At 45.4% G+C, this 19522-nt stretch overlaps 1 protein-coding gene across 2 annotated transcripts in view; it reads right to left on the bottom strand.

Annotated features, from left to right (window-relative positions):
- SPATA17 (spermatogenesis associated 17) overlaps window positions 1-19522 on the bottom strand; it is a 394114-nt gene that overhangs the window by 132379 nt on the left and 242213 nt on the right. For both annotated transcript variants that reach the window (XM_063919118.1, XM_063919117.1), the window contains one exon: window positions 16103-16226. In XM_063919118.1, the coding sequence (XP_063775188.1) occupies window positions 16103-16226 (124 nt within the window). The remainder of the gene's footprint in view (window positions 1-16102; window positions 16227-19522) is intronic.

Below are 19522 nucleotides of genomic sequence, written 5' to 3'. Positions count from 1 at the left end.
ACACTTACTGTATGTACACTGCACTTATACCACACTTACTGTATGCACACTGCACTTATACCACACTTACTGTATGCACATCACACTTATACCACACTTACTGTATGCTCACTGCACTTATACCACACTTACTGTATGCACATCACACTTATACCACACTTACTGTATGCTCACTGCACTTATACCACACTTACTGTTTGCTCACTGCACTTATACCACACTTACTGTATGTACACTGCACTTATACCACACTTACTGTATGCACACTGCACTTATACCACACTTACTGTATGCACATCACACTTATACCACACTTACTGTATACACACTGCACTTATTCCACACTTACTGTATACACACTGCACTTATACCACACTTATTATATACACACTGCACTTATACCACACTTACTGTATGCACATTGCACTTATACCACACTTACTGTATGCACATCACACTTATACCACACTTACTGTATGCACACTGCACTTATACCACACTTACTGTATACACACTGCACTTATACCACACTTACTGTATGCACGTCACACTTATAATATGTACACTGCACTTATACCACACTTACTGTATACACACTGCACTTATACCACACTTACTGTATGCACACTGCACTTATACCACACTTACTGTATACACACTGCACTTATACCACACTTACTGTATGCACAGCACACTTATACCACACTTACTATATGTACACTGCACTTATACCACACTTACTGTATACACACTGCACTTATACCACACTTACTGTATGCACATCACACTTATACCACACTTACTATATGTACACTGCACTTATACCACACTTACTGTATACACACTGCACTTATACCACACTTACTGTATGCATATCACACTTATACCACACTTACTATATGTACACTGCACTTATACCACACTTACTGTATACACACTGCACTTATACCACACTTACTGTATACACACTGCACTTATACCACACTTACTGTATGCATATCACACTTATACCACACTTACTATATGTTCACTGCACTTATACCACACTTACTGTATACACACTGCACTTATACCACACTTACTGTATGCACATCACACTTATACCACACTTACCGTATGCACACTGCACTTATACCACAATTATTGTATGCACACTGCACTTATACCACACTTATTGTATGCACACTGCACTTATACCACACTTACTGTATGCTCACTGCACTTATACCACACTTACTGTATGCTCACTGCACTTATACCACACTTACTGTATGTACACTGTACTTATACCACACTTACTGTATGCACACTGCACTTATACCACACTTACTGTATGCACATCACACTTATACCACACTTACTGTATGCTGACTGCACTTATACCACACTTTATGTATGCACATCACACTTATACCACACTTACTGTATGCACATCACACTTATACCACACTTACTGTATGCTCACTGCACTTGTACCACAATTATTGTATGCACACTGCACTTATACCACACTTATTGTATGCACACTGCACTTATACCACACTTACTGTATGCTCACTGCACTTATACCACACTTACTGTATGTTCACTGCACTTATACCACACTTACTGTATGTACACTGTACTTATACCACACTTACTGTATGCACACTGCACTTATACCACACTTACTGTATGCACATCACACTTATACCACACTTACTGTATGCTCACTGCACTTATACCACACTTTATGTATGCACATCACACTTATACCTCACTTACTGTATGCTCACTGCACTTATACCACACTTACTGTATACACACTGCACTTATACCACACTTACTGTATACACACTGCACTTATACCACACTTACTGTATGCACATCACACTTATACCACACTTACTGTATGCTCACTGCACTTATACCACACTTACTGTATGTACACTGCACTTATACCACACTTACTGTATGCACACTGCACTTATACCACACTTACTGTATGCACATCACACTTATACCACACTTACTGTATGCACACTGCACTTATACCACACTTACTGTATGCACATCACACTTATACCACACTTACTGTATACACACTGCACTTATACCATACTTACTGTATACACACTGCACTTATACCACACTTATTATATACACACTGCACTTATACCACACTTACTGTATGCACATTGCACTTATACCACACTTACTGTATGCACATCACACTTATACCACACTTACTGTATGCACACTGCACTTATACCACACTTACGGTATACACACTGCACTTATACCACACTTACTGTATGCACATCACACTTATACCACACTTACTATATGTACACTGCACTTATACCACACTTACTGTATACACACTGCACTTATACCACACTTACTGTATGCACACTGCACTTATACCACACTTACTGTATACACATTGCACTTATACCACACTTACTGTATGCATATCACACTTATACCACACTTACTGTATACACATTGCACTTATACCACACTTACTGTATGCATATCACACTTATACCACACTTACTATATGTACACTGCGCTTGTACCACACTTACTGTATACACACTGCACTTATACCACACTTACTGTATGCACACTGCACTTATACCACACTTACTGTATACACATTGCACTTATACCACACTTACTGTATGCACATCACACTTATACCACACTTACTATATGTACACTGCACTTATACCACACTTACTGTATACACACTGCACTTATACCACACTTACTGTATGCACATCACACTTATACCACACTTACTATATGTACACTGCACTTATACCACACTTACTGTATACACACTGCACTTATACCACACTTACTGTATGCATATCACACTTATACCACACTTACTATATGTACACTGCACTTATACCACACTTACTGTATACACACTGCACTTATACCACACTTACTGTATGCACATCACACTTATACCACACTTACTGTATGCTCACTGCACTTATACCACACTTACTGTATGTACACTGCACTTATACCACACTTACTGTATGCACACTGCACTTATACCACACTTACTGTATGCACATCACACTTATACCACACTTACTGTATGCACACTGCACTTATACCACACTTACTGTATGCACATCACACTTACACCACACTTACTATATGTTCACTGCACTTATACCACACTTACTGTATACACACTGCACTTATACCACACTTACTGTATGCATATCACACTTATACCACACTTACTGTATACACACTGCACTTATACCATACTTACTGTATACACACTGCACTTATACCACACTTATTATATACACACTGCACTTATACCACACTTACTGTATGCACATTGCACTTATACCACACTTACTGTATGCACACTGCACTTATACCACACTTACTGTATGCACATCACACTTATACCACACTTACTGTATACACACTGCACTTATACCACACTTACTGTATACACACTGCACTTATACCACACTTACTGTATGCACATCACACTTATACCACACTTACTGTATACACACTGCACTTATACCACACTTACTGTATACACACTGCACTTATACCACACTTACTGTATGCACATCACACTTATACCACACTTACTGTATGCACACTGCACTTATACCACACTTACTGTATACACACTGCACTTATACCACACTTACTGTATGCATATCACACTTATACCACACTTACTGTATACACACTGCACTTATACCACACTTACTGTATGCACATCACACTTATACCACACTTACTGTATACACACTGCACTTATACCACACTTACTGTATACACACTGCACTTATACCACACTTACTGTATGTACACTGCACTTAAACCACACTTACTGTATACACACTGCACTTATACCACACTTACTGTATGCACACTGCACTTATACCACACTTACTGTATACACATCACACTTATACCACACTTACTATATGTACACTGCACTTAAACCACACTTACTGTATACACACTGCACTTATACCACACTTACTGTATGCACACTGCACTTATACCACACTTACTGTATGCACATCACACTTATACCACACTTACTGTATACACACTGCACTTATACCACACTTACTGTATGCACACTGCACTTATACCACACTTACTGTATGCACATCACACTTATACCACACTTACTGTATACACACTGCACTTATACCACACTTACTGTATGCACACTGCACTTATACCACACTTACTGTATGCACATCACACTTATACCACACTTACTGTATGCACACTGCACTTATACCACACTTACTATATGCACACTGCACTTATAACACACTTACTGTATGTACACCACTTATACCACACTTACTGTATACACACTGCACTTATACCACACTTACTATATACACACTGCACTTATATCACACTTACTGTATACACACTGCACTTATACCACACTTACTGTATACACACTGCACTTATACCACACTTACTGTATGCACACTGCACTTATACCACACTTACTGTATGCACACTGCACTTATACCACACTTACTGTATACACACTGCACTTATACCACACTTACTGTATACACACTGCACTTATACCACACTTACTGTATGCATATCACACTTATACCACACTTACTGTATACACACTGCACTTATACCACACTTACTGTATGCACATCACACTTATACCACACTTACTGTATACACACTGCACTTATACCACACTTACTGTATACACACTGCACTTATACCACACTTACTGTATGCACATCACACTTATACCACACTTACTATATGTACACTGCACTTAAACCACACTTACTGTATACACACTGCACTTATACCACACTTACTGTATGCACACTGCACTTATACCACACTTACTGTATGCACATCACACTTATACCACACTTACTGTATACACACTGCACTTATACCACACTTACTGTATGCACACTGCACTTATACCACACTTACTGTATGCAGATCACACTTATACCACACTTACTGTATACACACTGCACTTATACCACACTTACTGTATGCACATCACACTTATACCACACTTACTGTATGCACACTGCACTTATACCACACTTACTATATGCACACTGCACTTATAACACACTTACTGTATGTACACTGCACTTATACCACACTTACTGTATGCACATCACACTTATACCACACTTACTGTATACACACACCGCACTTATACCACACTTACTGTATGCACACTGCACTTATACCACACTTACTGTATACACACTGCACTTATACCACACTTACTGTATGCACACTGCACTTATACCACACTTACTGTATACACACTGCACTTATACCACACTTATTGTATACACACTGCACTTATACCACACTTACTGTATGCACACTGCACTTATACCACACTTACTGTATGCACACTGCACTTATACCACACTTACTGTATACACACTGCACTTATACCACACTTACTGTATGCACACTGCACTTATACCACACTTACTGTATGCACACTGCACTTATACCACTGCCGTTATATCAGGGACATGCAGTCAGGGGAGGCAGGGGAGGCAGGAGGCAGTGCCTCCCCTGTGATTAATTATTAAAATAATACAAAGAAGATACTTACGACACATATTCTGTGTCATAAGTATCTTCTTTATTTTATTCTAATCATTTTAACTCCTAAAATCAGTTTGGGAGGCACTGATAGCAGTGCCTCCCGTAGACAATGGGAAAGGGACAGAGCGGGTGCAGGGCCCAAGCAGTGGGCTTTAAAAGCCAATTAAAAAATAATCTTGAAAGCGGCACTTAAACATGTGCCTCGCTGACAGGGACACCACCCCCATGTCAGCGAGGCAGCTGTGATTGGACAGTGGATCCAGTGGGCGGTATTACAGCACAATTTTAGGGGCGTGGCTTCGTGTGGAAGGGGTGTGGACACATAATAGTGCCAATTCACATTACACCACACTACACAGTAGTGCTGCTTATACACATTGCATCAGGTAGAACCTCCTATACACACTGTGCCAGGCAGAGCATGTTAAATATATTGCGCCAAATAGAGAACGTCTACACTTTGCGCCAGGTAGAGCATGGTATACACTTTGCGCCAGGCAGAGCACATTATACACATTGCACCAGGTAAAGCACATTATACACATTGCACCAGGTAAAGCACATTATACACATTACACCAGGTAAAGCACATTATACACATTGCACCAGGTAGAGCACATTATACACATTGCACCAGGCAGAGCACATTATACACATTACACCAGGTAAAGCACATTATACACATTGCACCAGGCAGAGCACATTATACACATTGCACCAGGTAAAGCACATTATACACATTGCACCAGGTAGAGCACATTATACACATTGCACCAGGCAAAGCACATTATACACATTGCACCAGGTAAAGCACATTATACACATTGCACCAGGCAGAGCACATTATAGACATTGCACCAGGTAGAGCACATTATACACATTGCACCAGGCAAAGCACATTATACACATTGCACCAGGTAAAGCACATTATACACATTGCACCAGGCAGAGCACATTATACACATTGCACCAGGCAGAGCACATTATACACATTGCACCAGGCAGAGCACATTATACACATTGCACCAGGTAGAGCACATTATACACATTGCACCAGGTAGAGCACATTATACACATTGCACCAGGTAGAGCACATTATACACATTGCACCAGGTAGAGCACATTATACACATTGCACCAGGCAGAGCACATTATACACATTGCCAATCTGCCGCTGCACAGGCAGATAAAATGCCTATCAGACTGACAGGCATTTTATCTGACGTTGCAGGGTGAGGGTGAGGCTCCGGGAAGGGTCAGGGTTAGACTGTGGGAGAGGAGGTTAGGATTAGGCTGCGGGAGGGGAGGTTAGGGTTAGGCTGCAGGGAGGGGGGGTTAGGGTTGGGCTGCGGGAAGGGAGGTTAGGGTTAGGCTGCAGGGAGGGGGGGTTAGGGTTGGGCTGCAGGAGGGGAGGTTAGGGTTGGGCTGCGGGGGGAGGGTTGGGCTGTGGGAGGTGAGGTTAGGGTTAGGCTGCAGGGGGAGGGGAGGTAAGGGTTGGGCTGTGGGAGGGGAGGTTAGGGTTAGGCTGTGTGAGGGTAGGTTAGGGTTAGGCTGTGGGAGGGGAGGTTAGGGTTAGGATATGGGAGGGGAGGTTAGGGTTAGGGTTAGGATGTGGGAGGGGAGGTTAGGGTTAGGCTGCAGGGGGGGAGGTTACGGTTAGGCTGCGGGGGGGAGGTTAGGGTTAGACTGCGGGGAGAGGTTAGGGTAAGGCTGAGGGGGGAGGTTAGGCTTAGGCTGCAGGGAGAGGTTAAGGTATGGCTGAGGGGGGGAGGTTACGGTTAGGCTGCAGGGGGAGGCTGTGGGTGGGGACTGTTAGGGTAAACGCTGCCACTGTGCCACACAGTAGTGCCCTGACACTGCCTCCCCATCCCTCCCTATCAACCCATATTCTGCAGCAGCACTCACCTGCGGAGCCGTCAGTAATGTTGCTTGTTGCCCCTCATTGGCTGGTCGTCACCACCCCCTATGCAGGCCGCCGTCTCCAGCCACGGCAACGTTAACTGAAGCTTATGCGCAGAAGCTCAGTGAAGCATTTAAAAAATGGCCACCGTGCGGCTGGCGGCCTGCATAGGGAGGTGACGGCCAGCCAATGAGGGGACGACCGGACCGGCCAAACCAATCCGCTCATGACCCTAACCCTAATAGCAGCATGACCCTAACCCTAATAGCAGCATGACCCTAACCGCAGCCTAACCCTAATATCAGCATAACCCTAGCCCTAATATCAGCATGACCCTAACCCTAATAGCAGCATGACCCTAACCCTAACCGCAGCCTAACCCTAATATCAGCATGACCCTAGCCCTAATAGCAGTATGACCCTAACCCTAACCGCAGCCTAACCATAATATCAGCATGACCCTAACCCTAGTATCAGCATGACCCTAACCCTAGTATCAGCATGACCCTAACCCTAATAGCAGCATGACCCTAACCCTAATATCAGCATGACCCTAACCTTAATAGCAGCATGACCCTAACTCTAACCGCAGCCTAACCCTAACTGCAGCCTAACCCTAATAGCAGTATGACCCTAACCGCAGCCTAACCCTAATAGCAGTATGACCCTAACCCTAATAGCAGTATGACCCTAACCGCAGCCTAACCCTAATAGCAGTATGACCCTAACCCTAATAGCAGCATGACCCTAACCCTAACCGCAGCCTAACCCTAATAGGAGCATGACCCTAACCCTAATAGCAGTATGACCCTAATCCTAACCGCAGCCTTACCCTAATAGCAGCATGACCCTAACCCTAATAGCAGCATGACCCTAACCGCAGCCTAACCCTAATAGCAGCATGACCTTAACCGCAGCCTAACCCTAATAGCAGCATGACCCTAACCGCAGCCTAACCCTAATAGCAGCATGACCCTAACCATAATATCAGCATGACCCTAACCCTAACCGCAGCCTGACCCTAGTATCAGCATGACCCTAACCCTAATATCAGCATGACCCTAACCCTAATAGCAGCATGACCCTAACCCTAACCGCAGCCTGACCCTAATATTAGCATGACCCTAACCCTAATAGCAGTATGACCCTAACCCTAATAGCAGCCTAACCCTAATAGCAGCATGACCCTAACCCTAACCAGAGCCTAACCCTAATAGCAGTATGACCCTAACCCTAATAGCAGCATGACCCTGACCCTAACCGCAGCCTAACCCTAATAGCAGCATGACCCTAACCCTAACTGCAGCCTAACCCTAATAGCAGCATGACCCTAACCGCAGCCTAACCCTAATAGCAGCATGACCCTAACCCTAATAGAAGCATGACCCTAACCCTAATAGCAGTATGACCCTAACCCTAATAGCAGTATGACCCTAACCCTAACCGCAGCCTAACCGTAATAGCAGTATGACCCTAATAGCAGCATGACCCTAACCTCAGCCTAACCCTAATAGCAGCATGACCCTAACCCTAACCGCAGCCTAACCCTAATAGCAGCATGACACTAACCCTAACCGTAGCCTGACCCTAATATTAGCATGACCCTAACCCTAATAGCAGCATGACCCTAACCCTAACCACAGCCTGACCCTAATAGCAGTATGTCCCTAACCCTAATAGCAGCATGACCCTAACCTCAGCCTAACCCTAATAGCAGCATGACCCTAACCCTAACCGTAGCCTGACCCTAATATTAGCATGACCCTAACCCTAATAGCAGTATGACACTAACCCTAATAGCAGCATGACCCTAACCTCAGTCTAACCCTAATAGCAGCATGACCCTAACCCTAATAGCAGCCTGACCCTAATATTAGCATGACCCTAACCCTAATAGCAGCATGACCCTAACCGCAGCCTAACCCTACTAGCAGCATGACACTAACCCTAACCGCAACCTAACCCTAACAGCAGCATGACCCTAACCCTAACCGCAGCCTAACCCTAATAGCAGCATGACCCTAACCACAGCCTAACCCTAATAGCAGTATTACCCTAACCGCATCCTAACCCTAATAGCAGAATGACCATAACCGCATCCTAACCCTAATAGCAGCATGACCCTAACCGCAGCCTAACCCTAATAGCAGCATGACCCTAACCGCAGCCTAACCCTAATATCAGCATGACCCTAACCCTAATATTAGCATGACCCTAACCGCAGCCTAACCCTAATATCAGCATGACCCTAACCGCAGCCTAACCCTAATAGCAGTATGACCCTAACCCTAATAGCAGTATGACCCTAACCCTAACCGCAGCCTAACCCTAATAGCAGCATGACCCTAATCGCAGCCTAACCCTAATAGCAGCATGACCCTAACCGCAGCATAACCCTAATAGCAGCATGACCCAAACCGCAGCCTAACCCTAATAGCAGCATGACCATAACCGCAGCCTAACCCTAATAGCAGTATGGCCCTAACCCTAATAGCAGTATGACCGTAACCCTAACCGCAGCCTATCCCTAATAGCAGCATGACCCTAACCGCAGCCTAACCCTAATAGCAGCATCACCCTAACCGCAGCCTAACCCTAATAGCAATATGACCCTAACCGCACCCTAACCCTAATAGCAGCATGACCCGAACTCTAACCGCAGCCTAACCCTAATAGCAGCATGACCCTAACCCTAACTGCAGCCTAACCCTAATAGCAGTATGACCCTAACCCTAATAGCAGCATGACCATAACCACAGCCTAACCCTAATAGCAGCATGACCCTAACCGCAGCCTAACCCTAATAGCAGCATGACCTTAACCCTAACCGCAGCCTGACCCTAATATTAGCATGACCCTAACCGCAGCCTAACCCTAATAGCAGTATGACCCTAACCCTAATAGCAGTATGACCCTAACCCTGACCGCAGCCTAACTCTAATAGCAGCATGACCTTAATCGCAGCCTAACCCTAATAGCAGTATGACCCTAACCCAACCGCAGCCTAACCCTAATAGCAGCATGACCCTAACCGCAGCCTAACTCTAATAGCAGCATGACCTTAATCGCAGCCTAACCCTAATAGTAGTATGACCCTAACCCAACCGCAGCCTAACCCTAATAGCAGCATGACCCTAACCCTAACCGCAGCCTAACCCTAATAGCAGCACCCTAATCGCAGCCTAACCCTAATAGCAGTATAACCCTAACCGCAGCCTAACCCTAATAGCAGCATGACCCTAACCCTAACCGCAGCCTAACCCTAATAGCAGCATGACCCTAACCGCAGCCTAACCCTAATTGCAGCATGACCCTAACCCTAACCGCAGCCTAACCCTAATAGCAGTATGACCCTAACCCTAACCGCAGCCTAACCCTAATAGCAGCATGACCCTGACCGCAGCCTAACCCTAATAGCAGCATGACCCTAACCGCAGCCTAACCCTAATAGCAGTATGACCCTAACCCTAACCGCAGCCTAACCCTAATAGTAGTATGACCCTAACCCTAACCGCAGCCTAATAGCAGTATGACCCTAACCGCAGCCTAACCCTAATAGCAGCATGAACCTAACCCTAATAGCAGTATGACCCTAACTAACCGCAGCCTAACCCTAATAGCAGCATGACCCTAACCCTAACCGCAGCCTAACCCTAATAGCAGCATGACCCTAACCGTAGCCTAACCCTAATTGCAGCATAACCCTAACCGCAGCCTAACCCTAATAGCAGCATGACCCTAACCGCAGCCTAACCCTAATAGCAGCATGACCCTAACCGCAGCCTAACCCTAATAGCAGTATGACCCTAACCGCAGCCTAACCCTAATAGCAGCATGACCCTAACCCTAATAGCAGCATGACCCTAACCCTAACCGCAGCCTAACCCTAATAGCAGTATGATCCTAACCCTAACATCAGCATGACCCTAACCCTAATAGCAGCATGACCCTAACCGCAGCCTAACCTTAATATCAGCATGACCCTAACCGCAGCCTAACCCTAATAGCAGCATGACCCTAACCCTAACCGCAGCCTAACCCTAATAGCAGCATGACCCTAACCCCTAACCGCAGCCTAACCCTAATTGCAGCATGACCCTAACCGCAGCCTAACACTAATTGCAGCATGACCCTAACCGCAGCCTAACCCTAATAGCAGCATGACCCTAACCGCAGCCTAACCCTAATAGCAGTATGACCCTAACCCTAACCGCAGCCTAACCCTAATAGCAGCATGAGCCTAACCCTAACTGCAGCCTAACCCTAATAGCAGCATGACCCTAACCCTAATAGCAGCATGACCCTAACCGCAGCCTAACCCTAATAGCAGCATGACCCTAACCGCAGCCTAACCCTAATAGCAGCATGACCCTAACCGCAGCCTAACCCTAATAGCAGCATGACCCTAACCGCAGCCTAACCCTAATAGCAGCATGACCCTAACCGCAGCCTAACCCTAATAGCAGCATGACCCTAACCGCAGCCTAACCCTAATAGCAGCATGACCCTAACCGCAGCCTAACCCTAATAGCAGCATGACCCTAACCGCAGCCTAACCCTAATAGCAGCATGACCCTAACCGCAGCCTAACCATAATAGCAGTATGACCCTAACCGCAGCCTAATAGCAGTATGACCCTAACCACAGCCTAACCCTAATAGCAGCATGACCCTAACCGCAGCCTAATCCTAATAGCAGTATGACCCTAACCGCAGCCTAACCCTAATAGCAGCATGACCCTAACCGCAGCCTAACCCTAATAGCAGCATGACCCTAACCCTAATAGCAGCATGACCCTAACCGCAGCCTAACCCTAATATCAGCATGACCCTAACCCTAATATTAGCATGACCCTAACCTTAATAGCAGTATGACCCTAACCCTAATAGCAGTATGACCCTAACCGCAGCCTAACCCTAATAGCAGCATGACCCTAATCGCAGCCTAACCCTAATAGGAGTATGACCCTAACCCTAACCGCAGCCTAACCCTAATAGCAGTATGACCCTGACATAATAGCAGTATGACCCTAACCCTAATAGCAGCATGACCCTAATAGCAGCATGACCCTAACCCTAATAGCAGCATGACCCTAACCGCAGCCAAACCCTAATAGCAGCATGACCCTAACCCTAATAGCAACATGACCCTAATAGCAGCATGACCCTAACCCTAATAGCAGCATGACCCTGACCACAGCCAAACCCTAATAGCAGCATGACCCTAACCGCTGCCAAACCCTAATAGCAGCATAACCCTAACCCTAATAGCAGCATGACTCTAACCCTAACTGCAGCATGACCCTAATAGTAGCATGACCCTATCCGCAGCCTAACCCTAATAGCAGCATGACCCTAACCGCAGCCTAACCCTAATAGCAGCATGACCCTAATAGCAGCATGACCCTAACCGCAGCCTAATCCTAATAGCAGCATGACCCTAATAGCAGCATGACCCTAACCGCAGCCTAATCCTAATAGCAGCATGACCCTAACCGCAGCCTAACCCTAATAGCAGCATGACCCTAACCGCAGCCTAACCCTAATAGCAGCATGACCCTAACCGCAGCCTAATCCTAATAGCAGCATGACCCTAACCGCAGCCTAATCCTAATAGCAGCATGACCCTAACCGCAGCCTAATCCTAATAGCAGCATGACCCTAACCGCAGCCTAACCCTAATAGCAGCATGACCCTAACCGCAGCCTAACCCTAATAGCAGCATGACCCTAATAGCTGCATGACCCTAACCGCAGCCTAACCCTAATAGCAGCATGACCCTAACATGGCCTGTCGGCAGTCACCACAACGACACTTTGGCGACATACTGTTTTCCCTTTTGGAGTTTTCAGGCGTAACTACAGTGTGTAATTCTATTTTCTTTATCCCGTTAATGTAAGTTGTGCTGGAGCCACGTTCTGGTAACAGAACATCTCCTTTCCCCTGTAATCAGGGCTCCTACTATAAATAGTGTCTGTGAGATATTCTCAGTGTAGCCGGCACTGATGCCGCCATATTCCCCGGTGACTCGGCTGGAAACGTTATTAATCATGAGTTTGAGGTTTGGGAGAAACTTGTGATGTTCTTGGTCTCAGGGGTAGGAAGGGTCAGTTGAGCTTCTGAGGTCACGTTCCCAATCTGTGTGGTAAGATATGAATGTGCCATAATCACCACTTATACAATGACTTTCACTGCGTTATGAGCAGAGGCGCTGCACGGGGTGTAAGGAGGCGGCAGGCGCGTGGCACGTACAATGATGGAGTAACTGAGAAATAACCTTTTGTAAAGATCCTCTGACCTTCCCTGTCATTATTCCGCACTGTCACTACACAAAAGGGACGTGTAACCTATTTCACAAAGCTCAGACCACATACAGTACGAGAGACGCCGCCATCTCTGACAATGTCTTATAGGAAAACCTTCCGGTATATTCTATATTACTGATACATTATTGGCTGAAATATAAACTAAATATAAACAACTGACAGGAGATCACTATGATACGCTGATAAATATTCACAATTACATACACAAAGCACTTATATGATTAACAGTAAACTTTTTATAAGTGAATTTTTTTTAGACAAAAATTTAATATGAATAACTTACTGTTAGAAATCATTACTTCAAATAAAAGTGAAAAAGCATATTACAGAAGTAATACTAAATAGTTTAAAAAAAAAGTTATAGTAATAATAATACCAATCTAAAATAATAATAATAATAATAATAATAATAATAATAATAATTAGAGTAAATCAAATGAACTCTAGATTTAATAGAAGTACAACTAAGATGAAAAACAAGAAATAGTTACAATATAATACATTACTTTAAGCAACATAAATACACAGGTAATAGAAATTAAACATTTTGATTACTTTAATGTTTTTACTACTTTGGAATTATTCTTTTAGCTACAGAGAACATTACAACAATGTCACAGTTATTATTGCTTATTCCTTCACTGATGAACAAATTCCAGCGTAAGATGACCTGTGTTCCGTGTCCTACACCCGCGCTGCCGAGATACCGCGCAGCATTAGCCAGGGGGTGGAGCACAAGACATTATTTATGGCTTCTGGGGGATATTTAACAATTCCATTATACAGTCTACTTCCCAATTGCCCCCTCTTCTCTAACACTGCCCCTTCTGGGACGGGGTTTCACGAAGTGCCTCAGTGATGTCACTTGCTCCCAGTGACCCAATAGGCTGCATTCCCATGAATATTGCTTCGGATCACAACATGGCTGCCACTAGGTGCCTCAGTCATGTCACTTATTCCCAGTGACCTAATAGGCTGCATTCCCATTAATATTGCTTTGGATCACAACATAGCTGCCACTAAGTGCCTCAGTGATGTCACTTGCTCCCAGTGACCTAATAGGCTGCATTCCCATGAATATTGCTTCTGACCACAACATGGCTGCCACTAAGTGCCTCAGTGATGTCACTTATTCCCAGTGACCCAATAGGCTGCATTCCCATTAATATTGCTTCGGATCACAACATGGCTACCACTAAGTGCCTCAGTGATGTCACTTGCTCCCAGTGACCCAATAGGCTGCATTCCCATTAATATTGCTTTGGATCACAACATGGCTGCCACTAAGTGCCTCAGTGATGTCACTTGCTCCCAGTAACCTAATAGGCTGCATTCTCATGAATATTGTTTCGGATCACAACATGGCTGCCACTAAGTGCCTCAGTCATGTCACTTGCTCCCAGTGACCTAATAGGCTGCATTCTCATGAATATTGCTTCGGATCACAACATGGCTGCCACTAAGTGCCTCAGTGATGTCACTTGCTCCCAATGACCTAATATACTGCATTCTCATGAATAATACTTCTGACCACAACATGGCTGCCACTATGTGCCTCAGTGATGTCACTTGCTCAAAGTGACCTAATAGGCTGCATTCCCTTGAATAATACATCGGACCACAACATGGCTGCCTGCGCTGTGGCACTTTAAAATAAATGGTGTAATTCAATAAGTACAACAAACTCAGTGGGGCTCAAGTAAAGCAACAGAGGACGGCATCTGGCTGTCCTAATTTACCTGAACAATGGAGGTGGTTAATTGGTTTGGCATTGAAATGTCTTGGGATGTATAATGCTGGAATACACTGTCAGGTATATCATTCAGCGCGTATTGACAGCAGCACATTAGCATAATTAATTATGTACACACTTTCACCAGACATATGCTACTAAACAAGCATTAACAGTACTGCAAGACGCACAATAAATGATTTGTCGTTAATGACAAATTCCCCTGTAAACTCCACAAGCCGGTCACACAGTGCGGATGAGCCTGTGCTGTCTCTCAGCCGTAGCTGCACGCGCTGACACGGGCTTCCCACCACCGCTGCTGATGCTGCTGCACAGCCGTCACGCTATCTGCCCTCACACACACACACAACTACTTAATTGAAGTAGAAGTTGTGTTTTTGTGATATCTTTTCAAGTTGTCATGTCCTATTCAGCGGGCTGCTTTGTCTCTGTCAGTGTGTGAGCCTCGGTGGCCTCCCTCAGCTGTCAGGGAGCTGCGCTGTACACTAACCTGCTCTGTGCTAAGTAGGTGATGCATCTTCCTGGCCTGGTGCTCCGTCCTCCGTTCTGCTCTCTCCAGGTCTTTCTTCACTCTTTCTTTTTCCCTCATTATGGCGTACTCTTCCAGATCCTTCCTGCATTGGGCAGAATCACAGCAACGGGTCACTGTACCGGCAAGCCTCATGGCTACAGTATTAGGGGTGGACTACAGATTTCAGTAAGTCCACAGACTTAGGGCCTGATTCAGATTTGTGTGAAAACGCAATGGTTTGCGTACAAATCGTATAGTTTGTGGATCTGCCCTTTAGCCGCAGCATATCTGACGTGCTGCAATGTTTGGGGGCAGTGACTGGGACTCTGCCACAATTGTTTGTAGGCACGCGAGCCCAGGGTCTGCGTCGTCTGACCACAGGGGTTCCGACGGCCAATCTGAGTAAGCTTCAGTTTATACCGACTGGTCGTGGACTGCGACCACCACAACGGACGATCTGATGCTGCACTTTCGGACGCAGCACTTGGATCGCAGATGCTGGCAGTAGCGTCTATTTCCTACAGATGCCCTCTGCAGTATTAGAATACTGTGATACGGTATTGCGCAGCTTCTTCCTTGCGACTGCGCAATACCAACTACATGAGAATCAGGCCCTTCGTTAACAATGGTAAAATGATTGTAAATTATACTTCATACTAGAAACTTTAGAGCAATTTAGAAGTATAGATTACACTCATTTATCATTTCTGAAATGAATGATATATACTTTAATACAGTATAATAGTAAGACACCCATTCTGGATAGCAGACATGTAGAATAATTAGGTGACCTCAGCAATATATTACGTACACAGATAGACGTGTCATCAGTCAGGTGACACATGTCATTACTCTACACGGGAGCTGGCCTGGCTGCAATAGAGAGTCTCCAGGTACAGTCAGATAATAATATAACATGGGGGTCAGCGTTACTATGAAACAGAAATAATAAGAACACGTCATCAATCAGATACAATTTCCAATTTTGTTCTTTAAGATGTTTGCGACATAAGATAACACATTGTCACTGTAACAAAAAGAAGAAAAAATACACTCCCCCATAGGCGGCGTCTACCTGATCGCACGGCCAGCAAAAAGTTGCTGCATGCGATCAGGTCAGAATGAGGGCCTTTGAAAGAGATATGTATATATATATTGTGGCAGAGACAGCATTTTTCCATGTGAAAATAATGTGGAGGATCCAGACCAGGTTTTGGAAGCAGTAGCAGAATCCCAGGTGTGTGATCAGCAGCACCTGGGATTTCCTGATATAAGGGTTTCCAGGGCAGAGTCACCTTGCTCTTGACGGTGGAATAGCTACCTGAGTGATAGGCCGGGTTGTGTGGGTTAGACTAGGGACCTATCAAGAGTCTGCTATGCTGTGAGTACCTGTATGCTACTGCCTGCAATACCGACTGCATATGGATTTAACTTGCTATGTGGTGACCCGCTGTTCAACATAAACACCGAAAGTGTTCATCTGAGTCCCCGTGTGTGTGATCCTTGTCACAATAGGATTTGTTGCCCAGTAAAATAAGAGAATTTCTGCAGCTCACAGTCTTAATGCATATTTAACAGCTTAAATTTAATGTTTTCTCCACAAAACTGCTCAAAAATTTTCAGTTTTCACATTACTTAATAAAGTTTAAAAAGTATTTAAAAAAAAAAAAGATTTTATTTTAAAAATATATATATCTAGGGAGGAGTCCATAGCCCCCCATTATAAAATAACCCCACTTCCCCAATTGGCAGTAGACCTTCCAGTGGTCTTAAATTGTAATAATGGTACCCCACCCCCTTAGCAGAACACACACACACACACACACACACACACACACACACACACACACACACACACACACACACACACTAAAAGGGACCAGGGTATTTCTTCATTATTTTACACCCCTACTCACTCCAGCATAATTAAGAAATGAATCTTTATGCCCACTCTCACTGGTTGAAGTTTCCCCCTGATGATCTGCCCCCCATGTGATGCCACCAAGCCTGGCAAGTGGTTAGGGCACTATACATAATTATCAGTGCCGTAACTACGTGTGTGCCAGGTGTCCTGAGGGCGCATGGCCAGCGGCTTGTAATGACTCAAATTCAGTCATTACATGCCGCCTCTGCTGTGTGCGCCGCGCTGTGGAGGGAGAAGAGGACCAGCGCCGGGCAGCGGAGAAGGAGGAGGAGGGAGGGGGAGCAGGGAGCCGCAGCAGCGCTATGTCATTGGTAGTAAGCGCCGCTGCAGCATCCCCCTCTCCTTCTGTATTGGCTGCCCGGCGCTGCTGTGGATGCTGGGATGCGGTTCCTCCATCCCAGCATCTACAGCAGCGCCGGGCAGCCAATACGGAAGGAGAGGGGGATGCTGCAGCGGCGCTTACTACCAATGACATAGCGCTGCTGCGGCTCCCTGCTCCCCCTCCTCCTTCTCACCTCACTGCCTGCACCGAGGGAGCTGCACGAGGAGCCTGACTGCCAGCAGGGAGATGGTAAGTATCTCTCTCTCTCTCTCTCTCTCTCTCTCGGGGTCACCGTCTGCCGCAATGTGTAAAAAGGGGGACTGGCTGTAAAAAGGGGGACTGGCTGCCGCAATGTGTAAATAGGGGGCCTGGCTGCTGTAATGTGTAAAAGGGGCTCTACCTGGTGTAGTGGCGCTACTGTGCACCGTAGTATGAATTGCTATTATTTTGTGGCCACGCCCCTATCTTACATGGGGGGGGGGGGGTGCCACTGTCGTTTCTTGCACACAGCGCTAAAATGCCTAGTTACGGCACTGCACAGCAGCGCTATGTAACTGGTAGTAGCGCCGCTGCAGCAGTCCTCTCTCCTTCCACATTGGCTGCCCAGCGCTGCTGTGAATGCTGGGATGCATTTCCCTCATCCCAGCATTCACAGCGGCGGCCAATGCGGAAGGAGAGAGGACTGCTGCAGCGGCGCTACTACCAATTACATAGCACTGCTGCGGCTCCAGACCCCCTACCTTCTCCCCTGCGGCAGCCCGGGATCTGCCAGCACGAGGAGCCTGACTGCCAGCGGGGAGAGATGGTAAGTATCTATCTATCTATCTATCTATCTCTCTCTATTCTGTAATGTGTAAAAAGGGGACGCTGTCTGCTGTAATGTGTAAAAAGGGGACACTGTCTGCCGTAATGTGTAAAAAGGGGACACTGTCTGCCGTAATGTGTAAAAAGGGGGACAATGTCTGCCGTAATGTGTAAAAAGGGGACACTGTCTGCCGTAATGTGTAAAAAGGGGGACACTGTCTGCCGTAATGTGTAAAAAGGGGGACACTGTCTGCCGTAATGTGTAAAAAGGGGACACTGTCTGCCGTAATGTGTAAAAAGGGGACGCTGTCTGTCATAATGTGTAAAAAGGGGGACACTGTCTGCCGTA

This window comes from Pseudophryne corroboree, chromosome 4 (assembly GCF_028390025.1).
Source record: "Pseudophryne corroboree isolate aPseCor3 chromosome 4, aPseCor3.hap2, whole genome shotgun sequence".
Lineage (NCBI taxonomy): Eukaryota > Metazoa > Chordata > Amphibia > Anura > Myobatrachidae > Pseudophryne > Pseudophryne corroboree.
This window is presented reverse-complemented; position numbering and strand designations above follow the sequence as displayed.